Source organism: Zootoca vivipara, chromosome 2 (assembly GCF_963506605.1).
Source record: "Zootoca vivipara chromosome 2, rZooViv1.1, whole genome shotgun sequence".
In the NCBI taxonomy this organism is placed as follows: domain Eukaryota; kingdom Metazoa; phylum Chordata; class Lepidosauria; order Squamata; family Lacertidae; genus Zootoca; species Zootoca vivipara.
In genome coordinates this window covers 69,647,315-69,669,696 of record NC_083277.1, presented here as the reverse complement: position 1 = coordinate 69,669,696, position 22,382 = coordinate 69,647,315, and the positions used below count along the sequence as shown (strand labels likewise).

The 22,382-nt window shown below is 39.5% G+C and overlaps 1 protein-coding gene across 6 annotated transcripts in view; it reads left to right on the top strand.

The window, feature by feature from the left end:
* RAPGEF6 (Rap guanine nucleotide exchange factor 6) overlaps nucleotides 1-22,382 on the top strand; it is a 144,721-nt gene that overhangs the window by 74,568 nt on the left and 47,771 nt on the right. For all 6 annotated transcript variants that reach the window (XM_060271679.1, XM_035105426.2, XM_035105427.2 and 3 more), the window contains 4 exons: nucleotides 15,773-15,904; nucleotides 19,946-20,126; nucleotides 21,152-21,288; nucleotides 22,060-22,218. In XM_060271679.1, the coding sequence (XP_060127662.1) occupies nucleotides 15,773-15,904; nucleotides 19,946-20,126; nucleotides 21,152-21,288; nucleotides 22,060-22,218 (609 nt within the window). The remainder of the gene's footprint in view (nucleotides 1-15,772; nucleotides 15,905-19,945; nucleotides 20,127-21,151; nucleotides 21,289-22,059; nucleotides 22,219-22,382) is intronic.

Here is a 22,382-nt window from a genome sequence, read left to right as displayed (position 1 = left end):
TTTAAACAAAAGTTATACTTCCATGATCCTGCCAACCTAGCAGTTAGAAAGCACATCAAAGTGCAAGTAGATAAATAGGGACCGCTACAGCGGGAAGGTAAATGGCGTTTCCGTGTGCTGCTCTGGTTCGCCAGAAGCGGCTTTGTCATGCTGGCCACATGACCTGGAAGCTGTACGCCGGCTCCCTTGGCCAATAATGCGAGATGAGCGCCGCAACCCCAGAGTCGGTCACGACTGGACCTAATGGTCAGGGGTCCCTTTACCTTTATACCTCCATGAAAGTTTCACTGCTTCTTCACAACAGCAAACTTTAGTGTCCTAGAAGCTATTTTCTGGTTGCTAAGGCTGAAGTGAAGTCATTGACTTGTGGGTGGAAAGTTCATAGAGCTCCTGAGCTTGAAAGTTCGTCTAGTATTCTCCCTCTTAATATTAGTATGATAATGGAATGTAGTAATAATAAATATGTACAGTACACAAAATTTGTTGATGTTTTGAAAAGACTTGAGTGCTGCTTTCATAGCACTATGTGTTTTCTAGCTTAGAGAAGTAACGTAGCATACTAAACCCTGACAAGATGGTGACTCTGTGTGTGGGTGGTTATTATGGTAGAGAAGTGAGGATATGACCAGTTCTGGATAGGCTTGTGCTGTTTTAGAAGGATCATTTGGGTGTTTGTTGAACCATCATTGCCCTGGAGGCCTAGATGGCTGCAGTGGCTAGGTTTCAGTTCTAGCAGATTTGCAAGCTATGGCTTTACCTGGAGTGATCAGTGACTGATTTGGGACAATTTTTAAAAAGAGGGTTTCTTTCCACTGGGTATGTGCCATGGACTGGCTGGATGCAGAGGAGTGGGAGGGGCACCAGCTGGGGAACCCCCAAGGGAAGAAGGCACAGGTTGCAGCCACAGTTAAGGTGACATTTTTCCATCTCCGCTGTATTAAGCGGTTGGTCTCTTATCTTTCTCACCCTGATCTGGCCACAGTGATCCATGTGACGGTCACCTCCAGGCTTGTTTATTGTAACTTGCTCTATGCGGGGCTGCCCTTGAAGCTGACCCAGAAACTCCAGCGGGTGCAGAATGCCGTAGCGAGGCTCCTCACGGGGTCCTTGCCACGGGATCACATTTATCCAGTGCTTTACCAGCTGGTGCTGTACCAGTGGAGTACAGGATCAGGTTTAAGGTGCTGGTTTTGACCTTTAAAGCCCTATGCGGCTTGGGACCCTCGCACCTACGGGACCGCCTCTCCTGGTATGCCCCGCGGAGGACCTTAAGGTCCACAAATAACAACATTCTGGAGATTCCGAGTCATTAGGTGGTTAGATTGGTCTTGACTAGGGCCCAGGGCCTTTTCAGTACTGGCCCCAACTTGGTGGAATGCTCTTTCACAGGAGACCAGGGCCCTGCGGGATTTGTCATCTTTCCGCAGGGCCTGCAAGACAGAGCTGTTCCGCCTTGCCTTTGGGTTGGATTCAAATACAACCCCTGTGTTTTCCTCCCTCATGGTTTTGATTTATGGACTACTTAAAATGAGGCTGCATTTTAAATTTTAATATTGTATTTTAATCTGTATTTTAATTGTTTTCTTTTCTTTTATGTGTTACTGTAATTTTATTGGTGTTAGCCGCCCTGAGCCCGGTTTTGACTGGGGAGGGTGGGGTATAAATAAAAAAATTATTTATTTATATTTATTTATTTATAAGGCTCAGAGGCAGGGGATCGGTGGTAGGAAGAGGCTGTGACAGAATAGTTCAGAATTGGAAGCAGAAGAGGAGGCTAGTGAGGGGGGGGGCAAGAAGCAGAGTGGAAGCAGGCTGCTGAAGAAGCCAGGGAGTCTCCCTATCCTGCTGTGACCAGCTCCCCTCCTCCCTGGTCTCCCAGAACATAAAGAGGAATGAAGAGTGTGGAGCAAAGAGAGACAAGATGAAGGAGCCTCAGTTTGCTGGGGAAGGACCATGGGGAGGCGGAGCTTTAGAGAGCGGTGGGAAGGCAGGAACCTTCAATCCTCACAACTGCCTCATTGGGGCAAGACCTACTGGAAGACTTGTTGTGATCACTAGGCCTGAACTATCTTGTTTCTTTGAATAAAGAGTTAACTTCATGGACACCTTGTGAGTTATTGCCTATTTCCAACTTGCTCCCAACTCCTGCCTTGATAGTATGTTGGGGATCACGTGGGCAGTCACATTTCACTATTCTGTTCACAGTTATGTCGCTTTACTTAAAAATAATAATGATATTTTAGACTGGGAAAGATGCAAAAAAGAAGAAAAAGGGCAACCAAAGGGAGCCAAGGGGTGGAACAACTCCACAATGAGGAAAGATTACAACTTGGGAAAGATTACAACTTTTAATTTAGAAAAAAATGTGAACAAGGGGAATGGTAGAGCATAGTGTGGTGAAAGTGAATAGAGAAGCCCCCCCCCCTTGAAATAATAGAACTTGTGCCATCCTGTAAAGCTGAATGTGAGAAGATTCAGAACAAGACAAAAGGAAGTACTTTATACACAACAGACAGTTAGAAATGTAGAATTTGCTCTTACAAGATGTAGTGGTGGCCACCAATATGACTTTAAAAGAGAATTAGATGGATTCAGGGCTATGTTTTACTTTTACTGTCAGAGACAAAATGTGACACTGAATCCCAGTTGCTGGGAATCACAAGTGGGGTGAGTGCTGTTGCACTCTGGTCCTGCTTGGCCCCTGTAAGGAGATAGTGATGGACTAGGTGGGCCATTGGCCTGATCCAATAGGATATTCCTTATGTTCTTACATAATGATGATGTGAAAGGAGTCAGAATGGTGGCACTACATCCTATCCTCACTCTTGAGTGGACAGATACTTTTGCCACATTGTACAGCACACCATCACCAAAATGTTTTACAGAGCGGTCAAAGATTTTTGTGAAACACTTCAACCGTATTCCTATTTTTGCCCCAGACCTACTAGATGCTGCTTTATTCCAGGTAAAGGTAAAGGTACCCCTGATAGTTAAGTCCAGTCACGAACGACTCTGGGGTTACGGCGCTCATCTTGCTTTACAGGCCGAGGGAGCCAGGTAAACATACCTCATTGCCTTAAACCAAGAACAAAAGTTTGTGTTAATTAGGAATCTTAAACTATGTATTGTAGTTCATTACTTCTCTTTGGTTGTGCTGTTTTCTCCTTTCTTCTCGTAGTCAAGCTTTTCTAAATGTAAAGGTAAAGGGACCCCTGACCGTTAGGTCCAGTCGTGGACGACTCTGGGGTTGCGGCACTCATCTCGCTCTATAGGCCGAGGGAGCTGCCGTTTGTCCCCAGACAACTTCCAGGTCATGTGGCCAGCATGACTAATCCACTTCTGGCGAGCCAGAGCAGTGCACGGAAACGCCCTTTACCTTCCCACTGGAGTGGTACAAGATGGTGCACTCCAGATGTTGTTGGATTCCAACTGATTCAATTTGAATTAAATTAGGTGGAGCCATAGTGGACCACTTGAACATAGCTGAGGATCTTGGTGGACCACTTCATGATTTTTCCAGATGGTTATAGCAATTTTAATGTACTGTGCTAGATGCTGTATGATTTTTAATTGCATTTTTATTGCTGCTTTTATTTCTTATGTATTATTGTATTACAATCTGAATTCCATAAAATTCAGATTTGTAATACAATAAGATACAATATAAGAAAATATCAGAAATAGAATATAAGAAGCAGCAACATTACAATTAAAAATCAGTGTATATTTTCAATATGATGGGTGCGCTGTCTTCACTCATAAATCCATAGACATAACAGAGACTGAATGGTTTGCAGGCCACAGTTTGGGAATCCCTTTGGGTATAGATTACAATCTTAATCTATACTGCTTCAGTTGGTTCCTTGTTGGGATTCGTAATGGAAGCACCCCACCTTCCAAGACAAGCATGTACTGTCTACTTGTCTGTTGTTGATTTTGCTTTCCTTCTGTTCAACACACTGTATAACATTCAGAAAGATGATTTGGTGCCCACAGACCATTGATGTCACCAGTTTTAGTTGAATACAAATTTCATTTCCTTGTTTAAAACAAGAGTTCCTAGTAACTTGAAATAAATCACTCTTTTTATTGCTTTTGATTTTCTTTGCATTGTTTAAAGTGGTTTAAAATAGGTAAAAGTGCTTGGGCACTTACTGGAACAAATTTTCACAGCTCTTACCGTAAGGTTGCTATAATCAAAGACAGATGTAGAAAATTATGTAGCATAAATGCTTTTATATTCTCTGGAATTTTCGCTCTTCTTAATTCTGAAATGGTACATTGCATTTTTGTCCTTAAAGGCTTAATAATAGGAACTTAGCCAGCTTGATCAGATAACTAATTTTATCCTTCTGTAGTTTTTAAGGAAAAAATATTGGTAATGTTTTTATTACTTGTGAATGTTTAATTTCTGTTTTCTTTTATATGTTGCTCATTGTCAGACGTGTGTATTGATTTATATAAAATGCTTTGTACCAAGAAAGACTTTGAAGGCTTCTTTGTGAAAGGGGATACAGTTGTACCTTGGTTTTCGAACAGCTTAGTTCCCGAACGTTTTGACTTCCGAACGCCGCAAACCTGGAAGTGACTGTTCCGGTTTGCGAACTATTTTTGGAATCTGAACGTCTGACCGTTCTTCCATGGCTTCCAATTGGCTGCTGGAGCTTCATGCAGCTAATCAGAATCCGTGCTTTGTTTCTGATCATTTCGGAAGGCAAACGGACTTCCAGAATGGATTCTGTTCGACTTCTAAGGTATGACTGTACTGAGGAATAAAACAATGAAAACAATCACTTGATAAATCTCTAACTTTGTGTTTACACATATGACTAGATTGTTAGTTTGGACGCTTGGACATTGGACAATCACTGGTTATTGTCACATTAAGACTTGCATAACTTGAAAGAGACCTGAAATATGATCTCACCCCTTATACACCTCCTGCAAATACGATCTAATAAATTCTGAAAATTTTCAGGTCAGATTTGTTTTAAAATTTGTTGACATAAATCATTGTTGTCAATGTAGTCTCCAATAAACTTTTGTTGCTAAATTTTTAAAGAGAAGCATTTTCACACAGTTTGAGAGTGATGGTTTGGAGTGTGAGCCGCAAGCCTTCAATTGACATGCCACCTCAGCTGTGAATTCCCTAGGTGATAATAGGCTATCCACTAATATGACGGCCAACCTATTGAAAATTAACAAAGATAATGTTGTGCTTATGATGTTAACTTCATGAATGAATTATTTCAGTGCTGCTTATGTGGAGCTGTCTTTAAGTTGGGACCAGAAACCACAGCTAGACTTGTGTGTGAAGCAGACCTAAGGAATTGTACTAATTGCCAGTTCCTACTTGGCCATGCTTAAAGTTTTAAAGTTGGTACATAAGGCCCTATATAACTCAGAACTAGGCTACCTGTAAGAACATCTCTGCCCCCTACAACTCTGTCCAACCACTATGGTGTGCTGAAGAGGCTCTGTTGACAGTACCTTGTGTTTTGGTTGCTTGGATCGTCTGTACATGAAACAGGTCCTTCAATGTGGTGGCACTGGTTCATTGGAACTCCCTCCCTCTTTAAGTACACCAAACATCTAAGATATTGGGCTTTCACTTATGCTTTACAAATTAGTATTATTAGTTTGTGTGCAACTAGCTCTACGATAATGCTGACACTTTTAATCTGTTTTAATAAAACATACTGCGTTCTCATTAAAACCAGATATTTTAATGTTAAGTGGTGTTTTTCTGTTTGTTTTGTTTTTAAAAGTAAAATACAATAAATAAATATCTGAAAGAAGCAGGCTGGATAGTCTTAAAAGGTATATAAAATGTTAAGTATTCCTGCTTCTACTACCACTGTTGATGATAAAGAAGAATGAATCATCCAGCATTTTCTTGACATGGTTACAACAAAACTGAAGTTCTTCTTTTTGGTGTGTAAATATAGACAGATAAAATAGGTGGAGTCAGCAAGCAGAGAGCTACGTCAAATTGCAGTGTTCACCTTTGCGGCTTGGGAGGTGGCAGGGATCATCACTCTGTGGTTCTCATGTTGGTAGGAAGCTTGAGGTTACCAGAGCCTGGCTTATCTCTTTCAATGCCATGTGTGGCATGTAACATTGCAACTGTATTGTCACCAAGGTATGACAATCATATTGGTAGTATAATAACTGTCAACTATGACGCTAAGAGCCAGTTACTAGGATGAGTGATTATAGCATCAATCTAGTTATTTAGTGACTGTTATACAGTACAGTGATATCTCGGCTTAAGAACTTAATTCGTTCTGGAGGTCCATTCTTAACCTGAAACTGTTCTTAACCTGAGGTACCACTTTAGCTAATGGGGCCTCCCACTGCCGCCGTGCCGCCACCGTGCGATTTCTGTTCTCATCCTGAAGCAAAGTTCTTAACCCGAGGTACTATTTCTTGGTTAGCGGAGTCTGTACCCCAAGGTACCATTGTATGAAGAAATACAAATTTCAAGTTGCAGTTCACTACCAACAATAACATTCGAGAAACAACATATATTGAATAATATTAGTTGTCTTCTTCTTCTGTTTAAATGGTATGAAAGGTGCCTTTTAAATCACACAGTTCAACATACTAAATATTGAATTTTTTGAAGGGAGAAACTACCTGCTTAAATAGCTCCCAAGGACTAATTTAGTAAAGCTAATCACGAAAGTTAGGAAACTGATATATAACGATCTGTCAAAACTGATAAGCATGCAGTGTCTGCACAATTTTTTTTAAAAAAATGTAAGTTGCCTTCATGAGTGTAATCTCAATATTAAAATTTATTGCTCATTTTAAAACAACAAAAGTCGTTCTATACAGGTAACAAGGAACATTGCAGTTACATTTCCTTTCAAAAATTGAAAGCTGACTTAATTAGCAGTCAGTTACTTAATGTTCATTTCCCAACTGAATGGGTGTACACTCATGGGTGTAGCTTCTTATTCATGATCAGGGATATTTATGTAAATAAGTTTACAGTGCCCATATTAAGAAACATCTTTCATATAAGTAAATAGTACAATACTGTTTCTAGCTACTGAAATACGAATGCTAAGCAAGTGGACCCATACACAAAATTCATTAATAGTGACCATAAAAATAATAATAAACATGTAATTCTTATGATACTCTCCGAAAGGTTTTTTAAAAAAATCTATATACAAAATGGAATTTATTGAAAACTTTATAACTGAACCTTTTTTTTTTTTGTAATGGATACTAATTACTGGCCAGAGTGTTGAAAAGAAAGGAGCAAACCCATATGGGTGCTGCTCCCATTGCTTTTGCTACTTCCCAGTGAAAGAGTGAGGATGTTTTGGCAGGTGATGGCAGCAGGAGGACTGGTGGTGAGGTAGGGTAGCTAACTTTTATTTTGAAGTAAGCTTTCATGAGCCCCCGAAGTTCTTTCTCAAGTATGAGCTCCAATAGGTTTGTGGAATCCCTAGTTTTATGTCAGCAGCCTATGAGAGCAAACTTTTGGAATATACTTGCATTTGTAGCAACTTTGAAAAATTATGACATTTTGGATATACATACACTGGTGATTTGTAATATATAAATACCAAGAAGTAATTGAATGAATGAAGCTAGTTTGCTACCAAGTTACAGATAAACATGAGCCTGCCCTTACTATTTTTATAGCCAATTAACAGCTGCTCCCTATCAACTTGGGAGAAGGGGGGATGTACCCATACAAGCAGCTGGCAAGAGCATAGCTGCCAAGTACCCGTTTTTCCCGGGAAGCCCCCGTATTTTCTTACCGTTTCCCGCAGGTGTCCCGAATGGCAAAATACCTCGTATTCCCCCGGATTACGGAGCTCCTGCCGGAAGCCATGTTCTTCTGGTTGCTGCGCCGGCACTGGAAGTCGCTTCTATGCACTTCCGGACATGTGTAGAAGTGAGTTCCGATGCCGCTGTGCCCATTTCCAAAATGTCAGCAGCGCCAAAAGTTGCTTCTACGCATGTCCAGAAGTGCATAGAAGCGACTTCTGGTGCTGTGGCACTGCTCATCCCGGATTTTTCAACCCGGAACTTGGCACCTATGCAATAGGAGATTGGACAAGTCTATTACCAGGAGGGGGTGGAGTTTAGTTTCTTGCTTTAGTTTGTGTCTCTGGAGTAGAATGGTACCCAGAAGAAGCTTTGATTGGCTCAGAGGTCCTGATACTGAAAAAGAGTTCATGCGTCTTTTCTGTAAATGGTATCCTGAGCACCCATTCAGAATGCTAGCTTTTGACTGACAAAATGTACACATTAGGACTGCTGCCTTGGCTCTTCATATGTTTTGGAACTACAACTCCCATGATCCCTGACCACTGGCCCTGTTAGCTAGGGATCATGGCAGTTGTAATTCCAACCATCTGCAAAGCCAAGGTTGCCTATGCCTGCTCTTGATCCAGTGGGGTGGCAGAAGTTGTGGTAATGTGTCATTTTTACTGCATGTTATAGGCACTTTTTCAGAAGTCCACACTGAATAATGCTGTCCAATATGCAATACAAATTCTGCAAAGTATGCAGTTTGAGTATTTGAAAGTGAAATGCATCTGTTTCGGGATTATGACCCCATATCAGAAAACTAGCTGCTTGAGTTATTGAAAGTTTCATTTAATCAGTTATTCATTGAATTGTTCAAATGAGGGGTAGCGAACAACTGTGGCCTCCAGATGTTTCTGACCCACAGTACTCATCATTCCTGATAATTGGAAATGTTGACTGGGGTTGATGGTAGTTGGGGTACAACAAATTATGGAGAGCCATAGGTTAGCTGTTCTAGCGAGGAAGTTTTGTTGTTGTTATTCATTAATATCTGGCATTAAGATATTGTATGTTAAGAACAGCCTATGTTAGTAAAAATTCTGTAACAGATAGTTTTGAAAAAGTAAATTTGTATAGAGGAAAAAGCTAGCTGAAAATATATCCTATAAGCTTGAATTGTTTGGGTTTTGTATATAAGAGAAACTAGTTTTAAATTGTAATTTTGGGGTAGAATATAAACATTTAAGCTACTGAAAACATGTCTTGAAAAGAGTTATTCTCATAACAAATCCTCAGTATGAAGTAGGTTACTTGTGGGGCTTCAAAAAGGCCTTGTTCTTGGTCACATAGGTGGCATAATGCATTCAGTGTATTAAATGTTAAGAAAAACATGCTGAAAATGTGGAACAAAGCAAGACAACATAAATTATAATGATAGGTATATTTTAAATGGTCATGTTTTGTAATGTCTCTTGGCTAATAAAAAATAAGGAAGCTTCAAAATGGTGAAAGATAGAAAATCAAGTGGGGATCACAATCTCTCCTATAAATTCCTTAAAGCAGGCTTCCTCAAACTCGGCCCTCTAGATGTTTTTGGCCTACAACTCCTATGATCCCTAGCTAGCAGGACCAGTGGTCAGGGATGATGGGAACTGTAGTCTCAAAACATCTGGAGGGCCGAGTTTGAGGAAGCCTGCCTTAAAGAGAGATTGGTGAAGCATCCCGTGTTTTGTGGGGGAAATTGGTTTGCATGCAGTAGGTCCCAGTTTCAATCCCAGCATCTCTTGGTAGGCCCAGGATAGATTCCTGTCTGAAACCCTAGAGAGAGTAGTTGCAGAGACAGTACTGAGCTAGAGGGTACCAGTGGTTAAACAATGGAATTATTCCAACTCCCATCTGTCCTAGCCAGCCTGGCCCAGTAGTCAGGGATGATGGGAATTGTACATCAATAAAATCTTGAAGATCACAGATTCCTTATATCTGATCTAAATATTACATTCAGCTACCAGAGCATATAATCCTCACCATCATCATCATCCATGTTGAATTACTGAAATATGTTTTACAAGGTACTGTGTTTGAAAACATTCCAGAAGCTTCAATTAGTGCAGAATGTGGTTGCCAGACTGTTGACTGCTGAAGGTTGAAGGCAAACTGATCTTGTAACACCAATTCTGTTCCATCTGCACTGGCTCTGAGGTCACTTCAAGGGACTGATTTTGACCCTTAGATATTTATTCTCTTGTTGAAACTTTTTCATAAGTTAAATCAATCAGTCTATACAATTTTATCATTTGAATCACATATGTTTTCTTTTTTACCATTCTGAAATGAGATACAATTCATGTTCTCCGCTTGTCTCTTTTCCTAGTTTCCCTACCCCATGCTTCAGCTGTCAACCTAGAACATGGACTACGATGACAGCTTTCCTATCCTAAGGGCCATGTGTGCCACCCTTAGAAAAACAAATTTCGAGACTGCTGTCAGACAGCTAATATTCTAGGTCTGTGTCATAAACCAAAGGTCCTGTGCCACCAGGACAGACTTTCTAAGAATAGATGTATTTTTAGCTAGCACATATGGATAAATAGCTTGCACATATAGCTTGCTGATATTTTATCATAGGTTAGTTAATGAAGTATTTGTGTGTGATAGGAAATGCTATCTAGGCTAGAGAATATAATTAGGTGGCTGTGGGAGCAACGTCATTGAATACCTTGACTCTTAATGCATTCAGGCACTCAGCACATTAGCACACTTTCATGGTCTCTTGCATTTTAATTTCCTCTTGTTAAAAAGGTCAGTAGTGGTGATTCAAGGCTGAAATGAAATGAAAGAATGCGGTTTTTGTATGTGAAACCTGTCACCTTAAGACTGTCAGTTGTCTGATTCTAATCTGCCTTTTCATTAAATAAACAGTCCATATTTTTGTATGACTATTTTATTAGTTACATGGATATAAGCCTGCCATCTTCCAGATCAATTCACACAGTTGACAAAGCAGGATAGTCTGTGAATGTCCATGTGCAATAAGAATGGTTATTTATTAATCATCTTCCACATATGTCCCAAATAATGCACAAAATATAGCAAAAACAGTTGCAAAACAACACAAAAAACAACAACAGAAGATTAGTTATGAATGATACCTATGTCAGCGATCTATTAACCCAGCTGAGAAGGCTTAAATGCAAATACTGTAGCTAGATGGGAGAATACCGTATTTTTCCATGTATAAGATTATTGTTTTTGCTAAAAAAAAATAGGCAAAATTTGAGTGTCATCTTATACATGGGTAGTGAATGCAGAGGGAGGATGTGCAATGAATGGCAGCAACAAGCAGGATATTGGCAGCGGCGATTGGGTGGGTGACTGGTGGCGGCGGCATGGCCTGCTGGCGATTAGCTGTGGCTGCGGCAATTGGGCAGGTGATTGACGACTGTGGTGAGGCAGGCAGGGGATTGGCAGCTGCGGCAAGTGGGCGGGTGGACTGTTGGTGGCGGCGAGCAGGCAGACAATTGGCGGCTGCAGCAAGGTGTGCGATCGGCAGTGGCTGTGGCAAGCGATTGGCAGCGGCAGGCAGGCGGGTGAGCGATTGGCGGAAGTGACCCCCCACTCCCCCAAAAGCTAAACAATTAGTTTCTTTTCTTAATTTTGTGTTAAAAGAAATAGGGGTCATCTTATACATAGGGACATCTTATACACGGAAAAATATGATATCTAGGAAGCATATGAATTACAGAATAGTGAGAACTCAATACGTAGTTTTATTTTAGTATTTTTTTCATTTCTATTAGTGCATATTAGTATTAGGCAATATGTATCAGCTTTATTTGCATGATAAGCTTGTGAGCTAGGGCAATTATACAGTAGGGAGCAATGGCTGAAGTGCCCAGCATCACCTGGTGAGTTAATGGGACTTGAACTGTCACTTGAACAGTGAATGCAGCTCTGTCACTGTTCACTGGGCTACATTGACATTGGCAGCAAGATGTGTGGGAACTACCTATTTGTGTTTTGGTCCAGTCCCCTGTTAAGTATACTTGGTATATATGGAGCAATTGTCCCCCTATAAACCCACAGTTATAAGGTGCAAATAACTATTCTTGAAAAGATTTGTCTGTTTGATGCAGGAAGTCTGGAGCCAATAAAACAAAAAGTGACTGTATTCCAAAGAAATGTGGTTGGCAAGTAGCCCGGTGCAGAGCTAATTTAGCAATCTAGGAGTTGGCTTGCTATTCTTGAGTAATTTCAGGATTTGTTTCTTATACTGATTAGGCCAGGAAAATAGAGGAAAATAGGTAGGGGAGACAGTCTTTCAGACTGGGCATCAAGTAGCAGAGATATAGGCAACATGAGAAGTTGTTTAAATGAGGTCCATTTGGATGTGCCATAGAACCAAGAAGAGTAGAGTAGCTAGAATGAGTAGAGTAGCCAGAATATATAGAGAAAATCACTAATCCTAGAGTTGTAACTTGCATGCAGTATTAGGAAAAAGAAGTACTGTTCTTGCAATAAATACAGCTTTAGGGAAGGCAATGGACAGTAGGATCTGCAAGGTTTCTAGTGGTAAGGATAGCAGTAGAACAATATTTCATTGTTCAGGCAGCTGAACAAATAATTGTGTGTTTGCAGCATTATTATAAGAATTCTTGATGCAGGTAATGATTTGGCTGGAGAGGGCAAATCTGCTCCTGGAAAACATGTCTTTGGTTTACACAATCCCTCATTTGAAACATTCACAGTTGAATAAATATGCTATATTATACTGAGTAAACATGGGCTCAAACCTTATCCTACATTTCATTTTCACAACTGCTACCATCTTGTTACAAATTCATCATATCAGTGCGGTTCAACATAGTGAGGTATGAAAGGCAGCTCAATATGTGTGGATAATAAATGTGATGTATATAAAATAGAGGCAGAGATTTATGTTAAAAATGGCAGGCAGTACAAAGGTTGCTTGTCTCAAATAGGGCATTTGGTGCATTCATGCACCTCATTTCAGCTTTGGAGATTTATTAGTCTGTTTTCTTAAAAATAACTCATGCAGTCTCTTTCACCCACAATACAAATTCTGTTTGGTACCACACTGTTCAGCATGGATGTTGCCAACTACTGGTTTATAAAGAGGAGGGACCAATATGCTTCTAGCAGAATCTATTACAATCTGAATTCTTTTAGTTTATAAAGAGAAGAGGAGTAATTTTGGATTCACTTGTCAACTGAACATAAAATACTGATTCTGTCTTGAGGGAAATGTAGCTCTGCCTACAGTGATAACTACTCATTCGCTCAGTCAGAAATATAAAGCCAACTTTTTAAAATGATATCCAATAAATGTATACTGCATCTGAATTTTATTTTCTTTAAAATAGCAAATATTTTTAGATTTCACTGTAATAGCATCCAGAGAAATGGTGTTGGTGTTATGTGGTACAGTTGACCATGCAAATGAGATTCAGCCACTTGTTAAATGAAGTTGCGGTCCACTGAAGAGTCCAGTCCACTATTTTAACTTTTAACTTTTAATAAAGCCTTGCTAATGGATGCCCAAATAACATCCATGGCAACTTTCACCTACTTCAATAGGTACTGCAGCTTTAGCCCTTCTCGAAGAAACATGATCTTGCTTTGGTGAATCATGCCATGATAACATTTCAGGTTAGAATGTTGCATTCTACATGGGGTTGTCTTTGGAAACTTGCAGCTGGTTGAAAATATACTTGCTACCATATTTATCTGGTGATTTAAGCATCTTTACTGGTTTTAGGTTTGTTTATGTACATAAGTAAATCCATAAATCAGGGATGAGAAACTAGCTCTCCAGATGTTGCTGAACTCCCAACTCTCTTCAGTCCCAGCCAGCATGGGCAGTGGTCAGGGATGATAGGAGTTGTAGTCCAACAGTATCTGGAAGACCACAGGTTTCTGACTCCTGCCCTAAATGGTCTGGGATATTGGTATCATCTGCTTCCAATGAACCTCCAAATAGTTAGGATCTTTGGAGCCTCTGCTTTGAACCTCACTGCCTTCAAAGATGAAGGGCGTGGCTATCTAGGACAATGTGTTCTCTGGGTGGTGCCCTAACTGTGATACCCCCTCCCCAAAATAATTAGCCATGCATTCATGCACTAGATTAAAGGGGGGGGTTGTGTCCCCCCTTTAATAACTTAAGTTTTTTGCATCTCAGTTAATGGCCAGTGCATAATTGTTGACATATTTCATTAAATGTTTTATTTTGTAACTTGCTATGGAAATCTTACAGGCAGAATATAAGATAAAATATTGGCAGATATGTCATGGATATATTTATTTAAAGATAAGTTGACTATGTGATGATGTTGGCTAATAGGCATTTATGTCTGCTCACCTTCAATGTTCTAGAATGGTAGACATGCAGGTGCTACTGAATTTAGTATTTACACACACACACACACACACACACACACACACACACACACACACACACACACACCAAATAGAATACCTAGGAGTTAGTAAATGTAGGTTGTCTTGCTTCAGAGCTGCCTTTGTGATTACATAAAGAGGTCATGCAAGTATATGCCAGGATCTCATCTAATGTGCTGACAGAAAGCCAATTAATTCTCAGCCAGGGGATTTATTTCCCCCCCTTTGCTTTCTTTCTTTAATATAAGCAGTCTGACATTCTGGCCAATCTGTTAGCTGGCTTTTGAAACTATTATTCAAATCTGGAAACTTCCTAATGTCCTTGGAACATGTTCACTAATTCGCATCTGCTGTTCTTTAGCAGGTGTTCAGAAAAATACTACTTGCAGATTCTCAATCTGAGCACATTGCTTCTGTTCACAGTTATGATTTTCTCTTCTTTTAAAAAAGAAATACAGTTTTAAGCTGGTTGTTTTGAAACGTGCTAAATTCAGTTAACTCAAGATGTGCTTTAAATCTTTCCACTGAAGAGTCTCTTCTTCTTATACAACATTTGGAGCAGAGGCTCAGATGAACACAGCATCTTAATAGCTGTCATTCTGCTTCTCAACTAAATATTTTATTATTGTAATTAAATTACAGATAATCATTTCAGGTAGTGGTTCCTCCCTTATATTTATTGTGTTAACACTTTTGTATTATGCCAAACACACTGTACGAATAATTGTTGCATAATGTGATAGTAACAGATGTTTGCAGAATGTATTTGCAAAGAAGCATGTGGCAGCAGAGGCTACTGAAGTATTATTGTTTCCCAGCACTGGAAAATGGAGGCGTTTAGGCTACAATGTGGAACCACTTGCATACAAAGGATTTATTATTATTTGATCCAATTTATGAAACACTTCCCATAAAACATCTCAGAACAATTTCACCGTAAAAACATAGCCAATGAAAACAATTCCATTATATAAAAACAATTAAACAATTTCATATGTAAAATTCATTTCCTACTCAATACAGGTATAGCCTAGGATATTGATCTCCTTTTGAAAGGCTTGTTTTAAAAAGGAAGGCCTTTAATTGGCACCAAAAAGGCAATAGAGACTGTGCCTATTTGATGTATAAGAGGAACGAGTTTCAAAGGTTAGGTGCCACCACACTGAAGAACAGATTTATATATCTTATGGAATACATCTCTTGATAAGATGATATCTGCAGGAAACCCTCATCTCTAGAGAGAGATGACCAATTGAGTATGTAGAGGGTAGGATACTCTTTTAGCTTTTCTGCTCCCAAGAAGTGTAGGAATTTGTAAACCAAAACCAACACCTTGAACTTAGCAAATTGGCAGCCAGTGCAATTTTTACATGCACAGGTTTTCACTGTAAGTTGTTTTCCTAAACTCAGTGAGGCTTAATATGTAGTTGGTAACTGACAATATTTCAACCAAATAAAAAATAAAACCAACGTATATTGCGTTTTCTCAGCCAGCATTAAGTTATATCAAGTTAAACACAGCATGAATTGCTTGAAATTGAAAGCCTATTTAACTTCCCTTGCATTGCACTTTTGCTTCCAGCTTCCTGCAGACCTGACCAAGATGCATCTCACAGATGGTCAACATCCACAGGTGACACATGTCCCCTCAAGTCAGTCTGGTTGCAGCATTGCTAGTGATTCTGGGAGTAGCAGTTTATCTGACATCTACCAAGTAAGTCCAAAATTTGTTTTAACATTCTCATAAGAAGAGGAAGGACTTAAATGGTTGAACCCCTGTATGCTAGCAGAAGCATAAGATTGCTATCATGTACTTTTAAAGTTTGACAACGCAATGAATAAAGTAATATGTTGGGTTCAGCAAGAACAGAGGAATATTAAAGTTTTGATTTGGAAGATAATGATGTAGTTTGCTTCAAGTTAAAATCTTACTGAAATAATAATAAAATCAGTGTTTGTGATACTATGTCATTATTCAAGTGATACCTGGCTATTGTAACCAATGGAGGTTTTTTCCATGTCTAAAGAAGCAATGTATCAACTGAGATTTAGGATACAATCAGAGGTGTTTGGTGTCCTGAGTCCCAAACCACTGAACACTCACTAGCGGGGGTGGAGGAAGCCGCTGCGGCACCCAGGGGTGGCGCGTCACCACGCGGCGTACATGTGTGACGTTACCATGCACGCATGCGCGCTACACACATGCACGCTGTGCAGCGCCGCTGCTGGCAAACCGCTCCAGCGGGACCCACATACATAGAGTCTATGTACGTGAGCTTTAAAAAAGAAAGACAAAAGAAAAAAAAGATTACACAGCTGGGTTAAACATGACAGATTCGTAGAGATGAACCTTGCATTTCTAAGCCATGGAATACCTTGGGAAATGTCCTAGAATATTTCCAGCCCCATGTTGTATAGGAGATTCATGTAGTGGTGGATAGAAAATGACCAGACTTTTCCAACCAGAGTTTTCACAAGGTTAGCTGATGAGCAACAAATTGCCCACCATTTGTGTTTCCCCTGAAGCCTTTTGGATGTGCTGTATTTTTATTTTTTATATATAACAAAGGAGTTGTCAAAGTTAAGAGGCCTGATTAAGGCTGAAGTCCTATGTATGCTTATCTAGCAGCAAGTCTACTGTAACTGGTTAGATTTCAACAAGCATAGAACTAGGTGGTAAGACAATATCCAGCAGATCATGAGTCTTTCATAAATTACAGGGTAATTTCTCTATTAGTCTGAACACAATCCAACCAAGTTTTAAGGAAAAGTGGTGGGCAGGGAAAGCAATAGAAGTGGGAAAGATTATGTTATTCCTCCTTGCTACTTCTTGCTCCTGAAATCACTTGTTCCTGTTTGGTTCTTGTTATGCACATGTGCATTTAACATTTAGCTCCACCCCCTCTTCCAAATTAATTTTGTGGAGTAGGTCACACAGCTTCTTTGATATAGGCTGGATTCTATAAAAAGCAACTTAATTATTTCACTTCTGTTTAGTCTGTATCTAAATATATCTCTGATGTTATTTTCATCATTGATCCACTATAGGTGAATAATTAATGTTCCCTAAAGTACATTAAGTGACAGTGGATGACCTTGGCATAATTGATATGCTTTAATTGTTTTGTCATCTACTACATCTACTGTAGATTTTCCCTAAGCAGTGCACAATGATAGACTGAGTTTTAAAAAGTAATGTTAAATAAGGCTTATTCCATCCAAATGTACATAAAATCAATTAACAGAGTGTATCAGAATATCAAAAAGTCCATCTATAGTCTCCAAAGATTGTGTGCTAACATTCCAAAGTCTACATATGCAGGATGCATGCATTTACATGGATTATTATAACTTTTATCTGATATCCTTGATAATGTATGTATTGAAGCTGACACTTTTATGTAATCTCTGTGTGGTTGGGGGAATCAGCTGTTAAAGTAATGGTTCTGTCACCTCACACTATTGCTATTAAGGATGACTGTAAAAGAAGTCAGTGAATGTAACCCCATATCTATTTTGAATAGACCCAGGACCTCAGTTTTAAAGTCCAAGGTGTAACAACTCTCTGGTCTATGATTTACTTACAGATGTGGAGAAACTGACCTATGCACTGCTTACTTGAACTGAATGTGGCACAGAGTGAATGTTTTTACATGCACAATAAATTATGTGTAGGGTTGAGGTCTTTTTCAAATGTTAATTTGACAGCATAATCCTTGCAGCAAACATTTTAAATAAATATTATCAGTACTGTTTCAGAAAAAGTTATTACTTTCTTAGCTCATAATCAATGTGTCTTCCTTCTATTTCATGTTTACAACAGCAGAACTGGAATGTTTTTATTGCTTTCCATCTGCTGTATAGGTTGATAATCATGTAACTGAATCTCTTTCTGTTGTCATGTAGTAAGGACATTTGTTTCCATATTTATTTGCCCTCTTTAAATTGCTTAGGGCACTTGCCCTATAACCATATGTTAACAAAATTGATCTGCAACTGGATTTCATCATAGCTAATGCATAGCTGCCAAGTTTTCCCTTTTCTCACAAGGAAGCCTATTCAGCATAAGGGAATTTCCCTTAAAAAAAGGGATAACTTGGCAGCTATGAGCTAATGGGACAGATACAGTATTTGTTCTGTCCATGCTGATCACTGCAGCTACTGCTTTGTGTGAATTTGAGACTCTGATCATTTGATCGTTTTTTCTGCATCAAAATTATTTATCATGAAATTACTAGACCAAAATATGTAAGTTTTAGGGAGTTGTTGCGGCTACTCCCAAGTAAAGACGCTCCAATACGTCTTTAAAGGTTTTATTGTGCATACTATTTACAGTGCAGAGATAGCAGAAAACATGACCTCCTAGTCACTCTCAGAATCCGGCAATGGCGCCCATCTGCTTTGGGGCCAGCATAATAACCTGGGCACCCCAAAATGCCGCACCTTAGCCCTGCGTTTGGGCGCGCGCCTCAGTTCGGGCGCCGGAAGGAGCGGTGCCCCTTCTTCCCTTTGCCGGCTGGAGCTGTGCCTGGGCTCTGACGCCTCCCTGAGCCATCGCTCCTCCACTTGTTGGCCAGAGTGGTGCAGGGGCTCTGATGCCTCGCTGAGCCCTTCCTCCACCATCTGTTCCCCAGAGCGTTGCCAGGGCTCTGATGCCTTGCTGAGCCTTCCCTCCTCCATTCCGCTTCCCCCTGACCCGCTGCTAGCGCTGTTGCTGGGCGAAGTGCTGGTCAGGATGATGGGGGGAGTCCCCTTGACAGGAAGTTTCATGGAACTTACTGAAAGAGGATGTGGTGGCTACAAAGGTGTAGATAGATTCCTTTGTGTATCTTATCTCACAGATATTAAAATAAATATTATACTTGGGACTCCAAGTGATCTCTCAGTTGCCTCCATCTTCTTTGGTTAAACACTACTGATGCTCTAAGACTGGATCCCTGAATAGCCATTTACATTTTCTGAATGTTTCTTCTTTCTCTGAGGAAGAGACTATTCCTTTAATATATAGATCAGGGATGGGGAATTAGGTCCAGCTGGACAGCCGAATCCAGAAGTAGACAACCTGCTGTAGACCACTTTGACAGGTGGCTGGAGGGCACCTGTCAATCACCAAAGAACATATAACATCAGATTACTTAAACTTTAAACTATATCTGTAGAGAAAGAATTTGAAGTTCAGTGTGCTCAGTCAGAAGCTTTTGAAAGTTCTCAGATACACATGAGAGCAAAAAGGAGCTCCCAATGTTCTTGAATGTTATCTGAATTTACTTTACAACTTTTGGTTGCTTTTACTGTTCTGATTTAGTGTTCCATAAATTGAATTGTACCTTTATTACAATATTATTATTATTTTAAAAATACAAGCTACTGTATAAAGGGTTATTCTGATTGACAAAACCTTTTGTCAAAGGAAATGCTGCTGCATTGTACAAAGTGCTAGATTGTACAAATGCTAAATCATTCTATTTTTAAACTGGCACTTGACCTTACTTGCCAGGAGTTTTCTATATATATTAGCCATATAGGAATCAAATGAGCTGGTGCTTAGATGGACTGTTGAGAGTCTCTTGAAGGGCTGAGTTTTATGTTCCCCACATATTCAAAGAAACTCTGAACCTTTCAGAGAACAAGCTGGATCTGCTGAGGTTAGCTGACCTTGCCTAGCTTGAGTTTAAATTTACCTGCATCATATGACATGGCCTAGTTGCAGATAATAAATGCTTAAATCATCAACTTGCATTGATTTTATGTACAGGCTACTGAAAGTGAGATGGGAGATGTAGATCTAACTGGTCTCCCAGAAGCACCAGTTGATTCTGAAGACGATGAAGAAGAAGATGAAGACATTGACAGAACTTCAGATCCACTGCTGGGGCGAGATGTTGTACGGGAATGCCTTGAAAAGGAACCTGCTGACAAAACAGATGATGACATTGGTAAGACATAAAAAGAAAGTACTTCTACATAGTTTCAACAAATTATCCCTAATAATCTAGTAATTTGAAAGTTAATGACAAGCTGATATAGTAGCTTATTTTTTACACACACACACACACACACACACACACACACACACACAGTGCCAATCCTTATGTAGCCAAAGTGGCACCATTGGCATATATGAGAGAGATACTAGCAGGCTTTGGAGAACCCTAAGGTTTGCAGAAGTATATTTAAATACAAAACAAAAGAATGACCCCTCCCACAAAAGAGCCCCAGCCATTTTGGTTGACATTTGGAGAGGGAGAGAATGGAACTGAGAGTCCTTGAAGAGAGCGTGTCTGTCTGGCTAAAACTCTGAACTGAAACAGTTCACGTTGCTTTGTTGCAGGTCTCACTTGTATAGACATTATCTATTTACACATATTCCCTATGTCTTTTTTAGCTATAGCTAACCTCATATATTGCATAAAATATATAGATTGTGTGTGAATGTCTAGGCAGGGGAAGCAACCACCCACTAAATGTTATCAATTCCTATGCATATAGGACCCAAGCATCTTGTTCTTCCAAGTGTGCAGATTGGGCCAATCTAACACTGGACTGCCATTTCTTATTCACTTATCTCCTTGTGTACTATTAACATGGGGTTGGATCCAAATAACTATGAGTAATAGGACAATAGTTGCTGGCACAGTTTTGCAAAGTCTTTCACAAGAGTTTGCATAATGCTAAAATAGCTCTATAGCAGTTCTCATGCTTCTGCTTTCATAATAAGTTTCATTTTTTCTCATTCAAAAGTCCCATTTTTTAGTAGAAGATGCCTTTGCATGCGGAAAGTCCTCTTTGATTCCAAGTCATTGTAGCAACTCTTCTTAACTAACATAAATTGATGAGTGACACAAATACAGATTGAAATCCATTTTTGATATATTAAATAATACCAACCTGCATGATAGTGAAACTTAACTAAATGTTGCCTTGCTTTGTTTCTAACATATATTTATTTTTGTTCTTATAGAACAATTACTGGAATTCATGCACCAGCTTCCAGCATTTGCAAACATGACTATGTCTGTAAGGAGAGAACTCTGCTCAGTGATGATATTTGAAGTTGTAGAACAAGCAGGAGCCATCATTCTTAATGATGGGCAAGAAGTAAGTATTGCATAATGCATGCCATGATCATGTTGCTATATGATCATCAAACACCTATAGTACATATATTTTTGCCATGCAGATAAGGGTGAAATGTTTTCAGTTTTACAGCATATGTAGCAGTTCATAACTCCCCAGTGTCATTGCATATTATCAAAAGCTCCAAAAACATTTCATGGGTTTTTATGACCCACTGCTAGCTTATTTCAAATGTCAAACCATGTTTCTATCCCTTAGATATACACCTGGTTTGTACATCATGGTAACGCAAACTATGGCTTAGTGAAACTGTGCAAACGTGGGCTCCCAGAGAGGTGATTGCAGCTGTTTTGTTCCTCCCTGGTCTTTTTTATTCCTGAATCACAATGATCTGGATCTGGGCTCATGGTTAAGTTCTCTTCTCACTAGCCATGAGTTTGTAACTAAGATGCGCCATGCGAACCAAGCCATAGTTTCTCAGATGAACCTGATGAATGTTTTGAACTCAAGCAACAATACCCATCCTGAATCTTACATTAGGATGAGAATCCTAATTAAGGATTTCTGTCTGAATATCTCATTCATCTCTGTGTTTCTTCCTGATCAGGTCATGGAAGATGGGTACCGGTTGTTAACATTACTACTAAATTAATCATTTTTATTGTTACCCCCATGGTTATATTGCTGTTGCAGAGGCATACTAAGCATCCATTGAGCCTTCTGTTTAGCTTATTGTTGAGACAGTTGGATGCTTAAGATAACTGAAATGCTTTTATTGGGTTTTCTTTCTAGCTGGATTCTTGGTATGTTATTTTAAATGGCACAGTGGAAATCAGCCATCGAGATGGGAAAACGGAAAGTCTCTGTATGGGAAATAGTTTTGGGATTACTCCCTCTCTGGAAAAGCAATATATGAATGGTGTAGTTCGGACCAAAGTAGATGACTGCCAGGTAAGATAACTTCATAGTAAAACATCCTTCCATTTTCTCATTAAAAATTCTATTTAATTAATCATTCTAGAAATAAAATAGTGCAGTTTTGACTAATGGTAACCACTTACAGCTTTCTTGCTCATAGCATAGGTTATTCAGCAAACAGGAACCACTGCTTTCCC